Genomic DNA, 8,803 nt, shown 5'->3' with positions numbered 1-8,803 from the left:
CCATCGTGCTGTTGTAGTAATGAGAGAAGCCAAACCTAGGAGAAACGTGCCATTTTAAAATATTTATTATATTTTTATCCCGTCCTTCAGCCAGAAGGTTTTCAGATTGGTTTACAAAGGTAAGAAATAAGATTGTCCCTGGCCTCAAGTGTCCAGTCTAAAAGGCATGACACAAAAAGAAATGGGATTGGGAGAGAGGAGGAAAAAAGCGAATTCAAGCAATAGAATCTTAGTTGCAAAGATCAGCAGGTCATGGAACGGATCTAAATAGAGTGGGAGGGCTGCTGTGTCCTCTGAGTCTTCAGCAGTGACAGCTGGTAGCAGGAGGGAGGGCGATTCTCAGCTGGAGCTGTATCCAGGCAATGTTAATGCAAAAGCTCCCTCAAGAGCCTGGAGCGAACAGCCTTCTTTGCTCTCACGTTTGTTCCATTTCTTTTGGGCCCTCTTTGGATTCTTGTTTTGGTCCAGGCTGTTCCTTGACTAATGTGGGGTGAAATGATGGTACAGGAATTGTCAGTAGATTCAGGACAAAAGGAAGTTTTTTATAGAATGCAGGCTTAATGTATGGCATTGCGGCTCCTGTCTTGGGAAGCTCGAAAAGGGAATTACACCAATCCCCAAAGGAGGAGGATTCTATCAGTGACTATTTGCCACATTAGTAGAACAAAACCTCCATTTTCAGAGGCAGTGTACCTCAGAATACCTGTTGCTGTGGGATAAAATGAGTGGGAAGAGCAGTTCCCTTCAAGGCTTGCTTTGGGGTTTCCTAGAGACATTTGGTTGGGCATCGTGGGACACGGCACTGAACTAAATTGGCCTTCGGCGTGGCCCCACAGGGCTTTTGCTTGCTTCATGCCCACTCTCCTGTGGGGGAGGCCCTTCCATCCATTGGCAATGCAGAACAGAGTCTTGTTTGCTTTTCACAGTTCACAGCAGCGGCAGCAGACATTTCAGAGATGTGCGCCAAGGACAAAGCCCTGTACACAGCCCTGCATGTCGCTGTGCCCCAGGCAAAGTGGCATTCTGACAGATGATGCTCTGCGCCCTTGCAGAAAAAAAGACTTCTGTCTTCTCAATCAGCTGCCAGAACAATTCAGGGTGAGGCACCAGCTCTGTGACGGTGGGATTAGCCCATTTCCTGCTGTCTCTCTGCACCCTGGCCTTCCCTTTGCCCGGTCAGCCCTCAGGACTGGGGCCGTGCTTTTTGGGCAGTGGTGGTGCCTCAGGCATCTCCTGCCCACTGACTCGGCTCTAGCAGGAGGTGCATCAGGGAATCTCCTGAGGCCCTTGTGCTCCAGATGAGGTCTGCGTATTGGCAGAGAGAGGAGGGCTGGCTGAACGCAGCTTGCCTGGGTCTACTGGTCATGGATACGTTCATTTACTCATTCCATTTCTATACCACCCAACAGCCAAAGTTCTCTGGGCAGCTCACAACAATTAAACCCCAAAATACAACATTTAAAAACCCATAAGATAAAACCTTTTAACGTAGAAAAATTAAAACAATTTAAGAGAGATCAAAACCACAATAAAACTACCAGGACATGATAAAAAAAAAACTAAAATGCCCCATCCTATGCTGCCAAATGCCTGGGAGCAGAGGGAAGTTTTAGCCTGGTGCTGAAAAGATGACAATGTCTTGGTGCTAAGTGGGCTTCAATGGGGAGAGCATTGGGGAGCTATCACCAAGGAGGCCCTCTTCTTTCTTGCTACCCTCTGACTCTCCCTTGGAGGAGGGCCTCAGATGTTGATCGCAGTGTACACATAGGTTCATATTGGGGGGTATTGCACTCCTGAACCATATAAGTCTTTATAGGTCAAACCAGAACCTTGAATCAGCTTGGAAATATGCCGGCAGCCAGTGCAAGCGGGCCACATTTTGTGTTACATGTTTGGACCTTCTAGACCTCGCTATCTATCTGGCTGCTGAATTCGAAAATGGATTAATTTTTCAGGGCATACATCAGTTCTCCCCAACCTGGTGCCCTCCAGATGTGTTGGACGACAACTCCCATCACTATTAGTCATGCTGGCTGGGAATGATGGGAGGTGCAGTCCAACATATCTGGAGGGCACCAGGCTGAGGCAGGCTGGTTTACACTAACTGGGAGTGGCTATTTATGGTGTAAGACCGGGGTCTTTTCCCAGCCCTACCTAAAGGTACCTGGAACCAAACCTGGGACTTTCTGCATGCAAAACAGGTGCTCTACTGACCTATGGATGTTCCTGATTAACATATGAAGCTGACTTATATTGAGTCAGAAGCAAGAAGGAGGGGAACCCTCAATATAATCACCAAACAAAACAACAGACCCACAGCTGCAGCAAAAAGCAGATGAAACTCCGAATAAGAATACGCTTTATATACTAAAAAGTAAGGTGCATGTACATCAAACTAAACTTGCTGTGGCAAGTGAAAGCACAAGGTCTCAAGTTGATATAGGACCATTCGTGTCTTGAAAGTACAACCAGGTGTGATAAGATCCAATAAAGAATGTGTCAAGGGCTCCTTGGAGGCCTCTCTCAGTCTAATCCAGTAGCCAAGTCCAGACACAGACAAAGGGATTCTTTTCAAAGCTTTATTCCTCTTTTACAACTTAACAACTCTACTGTTAGCAACTAGAAATGAGCAACAGAGTACCTATGCCCTAAGTTGGAACAGTTGGTCCCTGTTTGAACGGGAATTACTGGCAGACCCCTGAACTTAAGGACTAGGGAGAGTCCCTCCCCTTTTCCCTTGGATCCTCTGGGCGCAGCCATTGTTTGTGCGCCAACCGGGCACTACGCCTCCTTTCTGCGCCCTCTATTTGGCGCCGCTCTCTGCGTCGGCGTCGCGCGTCCATCAAGTCTGCTTCCCGCGCTCGGTCACTCCCAGGACTGCTATCTAAGCTAGGAATGCTGGTGGGAGGAATCTCCGTCAGCTGTGGGCCCTGGGAAAGAGGAGCGCGCTCCTCTCCCAGGAGCGACGCCTCTTCCTCAGAATCAGAACTACTCTGGGATTCTATGGGCTCAGTGTCCACCCTGACAGAATGCAAGAAACTCTATGTAACAAGGATGGATAGAACATAGACATAGCAATGCTGCAAAGACAGTCTCAAATGATAATATGCAATTAGCAATCTTCAGGAATGCAAAACATACAGAAATGAGTACAGTTCAAAGGGTGTCATTTTAACAATAACAATGACAGTAAACATAAGTAATTTATGTCTACCCCGCAAGTACAGTTACAATAAAAGTGTCTCGATAACAGTCAACAACAGTAAAAATGCTCATGCAAGAATGGCTTCATAAATATCATTTTTGAACAAATGATAAAAATAGTGATAGTAAGCGATCTGACAACAACTTGGGAATGTAATGCCGTTTCTGTGCTTCATCAGAAGAATCAAATTATTGTTTATGTGTAATCAATACATAGTCAGACTGTATTCTGCTCAAACACCACACCCAGTTCTGAAGAAGCAAAATAGGGAGGCGAAGATAACCCACAAGAGCCTAAAGCTAATAATAATAATAATAATAATAATAATATTACTTATACCTTAGCTTGGTACCAGAGAACTTGGGAATTGTGTGCTCCTGCATCTACAGGCCAAATCTCAGTTGAATCCAGAGTTTGGAAGTAGAAGTTAAATTTTTGGTTAAAACTGACTTTTGCCCCTCTGACTTTGACCGATGCATTTAAGTCAAAATGGAAAAGGGCTATGGATGAGAAACTTCATAATTTGAGTTTCTCTCAAAATGCCATCCTCACCCCGGGCCATATAAAAGCCAAAGGGGACATATGCCAGCGATAATGAGTTACAAGATCGTATAAGAGTAGCTACTCCATATTCCGAATTCAGAGATGGGGGCGTGCTTTCTTACCTGCAACCTATTTAACTACTCTAACCATTCCAAAATACAGGAGAGCGTTCACGCTGGCAAAGTTCAATGTGCTACCTTCTGTACTTTTGGAGGATAGATATAATGGTACCTTATACTCAGAGCGTTTATGCCCCTGTGAGGCTGGCATGCTGGAGACTGTGGGCCATGTACTGCTGCATTGTTCCCTCTATCATGTTTTTCGACATATTTTTATTGCTCCTATTTTACAAAGAATACCTGGGAGACCTGCTGTGTGTTATACAGATTATCTTCTGGCTGACCAGAATTCTCAGGTAACCTCTAAGGTGGCCAGATTCTGCACTGCTGCAATTGTTTGTCGGTGTGGGATGAGGTCAGTTGTTTGATCATGTTTTAATTGGTTAAATATTTTACTATTATGAGTGGGTTAGGTGTAATTCTTATTTATTTGCATTTTAACTAATTCTTATTGCTTTCTTATTATTGTATTTATAGTGCTATTTCACTTTTCTGGTCTTGTGACCATAATAAACTATTATTGGAGAACAGTGGTGTAGTGGTAAATTTGGAAATTGTGACAGTCTCCAAGGGCAGTCCAAACATTTCAGGCCGCTGTGTCGATCCATATCAACAAGCCAAGTCTAGGAGTTTTCATCTCCACCAGGAGCACATCTTTGGTAAAGCGAATAGGTCTTAATTGCCCATTCTAGACCAAGTCATCCCAAATACTTTGCTTTCCAACATGGAACAATATATTGTTGCTTGGAAAATTCATTCCCCCCACAGCGACAGTGAGGATCACAGCTAAGCTCAGAGGGAACAGGGAATCCTGAGGGGGGTGGCAGATGACATCAGAGTCCCTGCTGATGAAAAAGGGCCGGGGCTGCGTCCCTGCGAGCCCTGCCTCCACGACACCACTGCTAGAGAACTTAGGAAGGAGGTTTTGAGACAATTGGACTGCGTCAATGACCATTTCTCAGCAGCTATGTAAGCTCCAAGGAAAAAAATATTTCTGTCTTGCTTCTTCAGAATTGGGCGCAGTCTTTGAGAACAGTAGGCCTTCAAACAGGAGTCTTCCTCATCCCTACTGGACATGCCAGTGGTTGGTGAACTTCTGCGTGCAAAGAACGTCTGCTATCACTGAGCCATGGGCATCCCCTTAAGTTAGGTTAAGGCTAGGGCGACTGAATCTATGTACAGGACAAACAAGGTGTTTCAGTATATGGGTGGAGTAGTGTGAATTTGGATATGAAATAGTCGTTTTGTGTGGTAGTACTTACAACAACTGTGCTTTCAACTTTAAGGAATAAAATGCAGTGGTTGAGTTCTGTTAAAGGGAAAGGCTTTGGTGATGGATCAGTACAAGAAATCAAGGATAAGTATTTCATTGTTGAATATATTATTATTAGAGATAAGAGGAATTCCCCCTGTTTCATTCTTCTATTGTTCCTCTGGTTTGCTCTGGCCTGCTCTCCACACCTCCTGGATTCTGGGTTAATTAGGGGATGTTCTGATCCAAGGAAGCCCAGAGGAGACAGTATGGTCAATGATACGATGAAAAATGCAGGGACTGGTAGGGGAGGCAGAGTCCAATTGGTGATCCAGATCCCAGAGCACAAACACCACTAAGGGAACAATCCTATGCATGTTTAGACAGAAAAAAGTCCTACAACTCCCAGCATGGCTGGCTGGGGCATGCTGGGAATTGTAGAACTTTTTTCTGTCTAAACATGCGTAGGATTGCGCCCTCAGTTAATTAACACCACCAGTGTGATAAAAAACTGTGATCTTGATTCAAGGCACAGGTCTTAGAACTGAACTTCTTGATAACTATTAATTCAACCATTTTACTCTGGATCCCTTGGAAATTCCTTTGTCCAAGAAGATCCACCTTAAGGTCAGCAACATAGTGTCCTGGGAGACTGAAATATTATCCTACTGGTCTCCATTTCTGGTGTCAGATGTGTGTCTATTTCTCCCTGTTTTGCATAGAGGCTGACTTATTTGAGCTTTATAGAATGCAGAAGGGCATTGTTGGCAGATAATGGCATATGCCACATTGGAAGATGAGGGAGGTGCATAGTCCAAGACCAAGGGTGCTCAGATACAGAGCATTCAGGACCCTGGGCAGGTCACTAGGAGCTGATCACTTCTTCCAACAAAGTCTGGGCTCCATCTGAGTCCCTATGTACCTCTTGGCTCTCCCTATCCCTCCAGGGTCCACCTCCTTGGCTGAGGAGTGGAGAGCTTTAAAGAGGCAGCCCTCAGACTGGGCTCTCCCACACTGGAGGCGTTCAAGACGAGGCTGGACAGCCATCTGTCAGGGATGCTCTGACTTGGATTCCTGCATTCAGCAGGGGGTTGGACTCGATGGCCTTGTAGGCCCCTTCCAACCCTACTATTCTATGATTCTAGACCTGGAACAGAGCAATCTGTTGCCTCCCTGTCTGTGTGCCCCCATTGCTGTTGCTGATGCTCTGAACCTGGCTGGTGCTTCCCTCTCCACCTCCAAGTCCTGACTGGGTTGTATTAAATTAAGTTTGTGTTAAGTTTAGTTAAAACTAAACCATTTTAGTTGCCCTTTTCTGCACTTTTTCCAGCTCCACAATATCTTTTTTAGGTGTGGGGACTAGAACTGTACATGGTATTCCAAGTATGGTCACAGCAGAGATTTGTATAAATGTAGTATGGTAGTTTTATCCCCAATTCCTTTCCTGATTATGCCTAACATGGAGTTTGCCTTTTTTACAGCAGCTGCACACCGGGCAACTAAAATGATCCAGGGGCTGGAGCCCAGCAATGCAGAAGCGAGTTGTCCCCAATTTGGGTCCTGCTGGTATATTCAAGGGCTTTTTTGCTCTCCGTTCTCCCCATAGTAATCTGCAGTCTGCTCCAGTTCGCAGATATAATCTGGCGGCCAACTGGCAAGCTTGCAATTCTGTTTTACCAGTATTACAGCTGCTACTGTGTAGTGGGAGGATCCAAGCAGCCTTCTGATGAAACGGACTGGTAAGTTGGATGCTTTCGCTTGCACAATGGGACTTTCCCTTCTCCTCCTTCCTTTGAAGCCCCTTGCTCTCTCCCAAATCTGTTCCAAAGGTCCCCAACCCTCCAAAGCAGATCTGGGTGCATGGGAAGCTGCAATGGGGTCTCTACCGCCAGCAGTGAACAGACACTATTGAGTGCAACCCTATATTTTCCCATTGCCATGTTCCATCTGTACTTTTGTAAATCTTGGATTATGTACCATCCTACTGTGTCTTTTTCAAGACCATCTTTTTTAAAAAATGCCACTTGATGAGCTGTCATTAGATGTATAAAAAAAAAGGTGTCCCCAGCCAGTCGTGTCCGACTCTAGGGTGTGGTACTCATCTCCATTTCTAAGCCGAAGAGCCAGCGCTGTCCGAAGACGCTTCCGTAGTCATGTGGCCGGCATGACTGAACACCGAGGTGCACGGAACGCTGTTACCTTTCCCGCCGAGGCGGCACCTATTTATCTACTTGCAATTTCTTGCTTTCGAACTGCTAGGTTGGCAGGAGCTGGGACTGAAGACAGGAGCTCACTCCATCACGCGGCACTCGGGTCTCGAACTGCTGTCCTTCCGGTCTGCAGTTCAGCAGACCACTGTCTTGATTCCCGCCACCGCCACCTGTAGTTCCTTTTGGAAGACAAGCAGAACAGACTCCTCTTTAATTCTTTGTTTTCTTTCTCTCTGAAATGGTCTATCTGTTGCCAGGTGCTGCCACGTCCATGATTATTGCTATGGAAAGATGTCATCGCATGGCTGCAACCCCAAACATGAACTTTATTCCTGCTCTTTCCAGGATGGCACCATAGTTTGTAGTATGTGAGAACAAAGAGTACATACCGGGGTAGCTGGGGGTATTTGGAAACCCCTGGATGAGTAGCTAAATACATGCAAGATACACATGCACATGCAAATCAGCAAAACATACGCTTGATGAGATTATCCCATTTCCACCTCAGAGCTCATTCTGACTCGTGCCCATATTGGATTCCTTTTTTTTTTCCTGCATGAAAATGTGTTTGTAGTTTTGGACGCATTTCCCTAAATGTATACGTCAACTGTGCACATTTTTCAAATGTACGCCATTTTCTCCTGTTGCCAAAAACATGTTTGTGCACATTTTTCAAATGTATGTGTTTTTCATGCACATTTTTAAAATGTATACATTTTTCGAATGCATTTTTGTTGTTACACAAGTCACATTAGAAGACTTCAGAGCACAGATTGCATTTGGGTCTATGTTTGAATCCGGGAGGTGTGAATTGGAAACATTCTGGTCAGAAAAGAACTGAAATTAATTTCTCACCCATCCCTACACAGGCTCAAACACTGAAGAATAGAGAAGAGTTGAGGGAGGGAGAGAGATGGGGTGAAATAGACATACCAGTCTGTGTCAGTTTTGCGAGTATTCAATTGTAAGTCTATTCTGTCCCATTTTCTGAGATCCCCCCCAAATATTGAATTTTGCATTTAAATTGTATGCATTTCCCCCTAAAATGCACATTTTTGTATGCCTTGGCCCCTAAAGAATTGTACTGCAAAATTCAGGGAAGTGCGCAATCCAAAGGATAAGTCCAGGAATTAGATTGGTTTGTTTAAAAATGCACACTGAATGAAATTCTCCAGTATCTATAGCTATCAGATAAAACGAGTACAAAACTAGGAGCAAAGTTGTGTGTTTGTAAACAGGTGAGGTCAAGTGGTTGTCATATGCCCCAGAGAGCATCATGTTATGTGTCCGCACTGCTTACAAACACCTTTCCTTCCCACATTTTATGGTGTTTACCCCGGGTGCACTGGTGTAGATGTAACAAATATTCCGGCCATGTGATGTGTGGATTTATCCCAACTCTTGGCTCTTTTGTTTCCCAGGTGGGAAACCATGTGCCAGTGGATGGCCTGAGACAGTGATAAAGCCTGTGTTT

General features: G+C 45.0%; 1 protein-coding gene across 1 annotated transcript; it reads left to right on the top strand.

Annotated features, from left to right (window-relative positions):
- The first annotated feature begins 4,814 nt into the window (after positions 1-4,814).
- On the top strand, positions 4,815-7,701 carry LOC146335445 (acidic phospholipase A2 BlatPLA2-like). Its single transcript, XM_084821680.1, has 3 exons — positions 4,815-4,836; positions 6,726-6,858; positions 7,587-7,701. The coding sequence occupies exons 1-3, from the start codon at positions 4,815-4,817 to the stop codon at positions 7,699-7,701; spliced, it is 270 nt and encodes an 89-aa protein (XP_084677806.1).
- The last annotated feature ends 1,102 nt before the right edge of the window (positions 7,702-8,803 follow it).

Source organism: Heloderma suspectum, chromosome 15 (assembly GCF_057233095.1).
Source record: "Heloderma suspectum isolate Gila_16-S chromosome 15, 16-S_ref, whole genome shotgun sequence".
NCBI classification, from domain to species: Eukaryota; Metazoa; Chordata; class Lepidosauria; order Squamata; family Helodermatidae; genus Heloderma; species Heloderma suspectum.
This window is presented reverse-complemented; position numbering and strand designations above follow the sequence as displayed.

Bases quoted from the DNA above. Each gene is read 5' to 3' on its own strand.
- LOC146335445 (XM_084821680.1), top strand. From the start codon at position 4,815: ATGACCATTTCTCAGCAGCTAT. The intron at 4,837-6,725 runs GTAAGCTCCAAG...TTCTCCCCATAG, and splicing joins GACCATTTCTCAGCAGCTAT to TAATCTGCAGTCTGCTCCAG. The intron at 6,859-7,586 runs GTAAGTTGGATG...ATCTGTTGCCAG, and splicing joins CCTTCTGATGAAACGGACTG to GTGCTGCCACGTCCATGATT.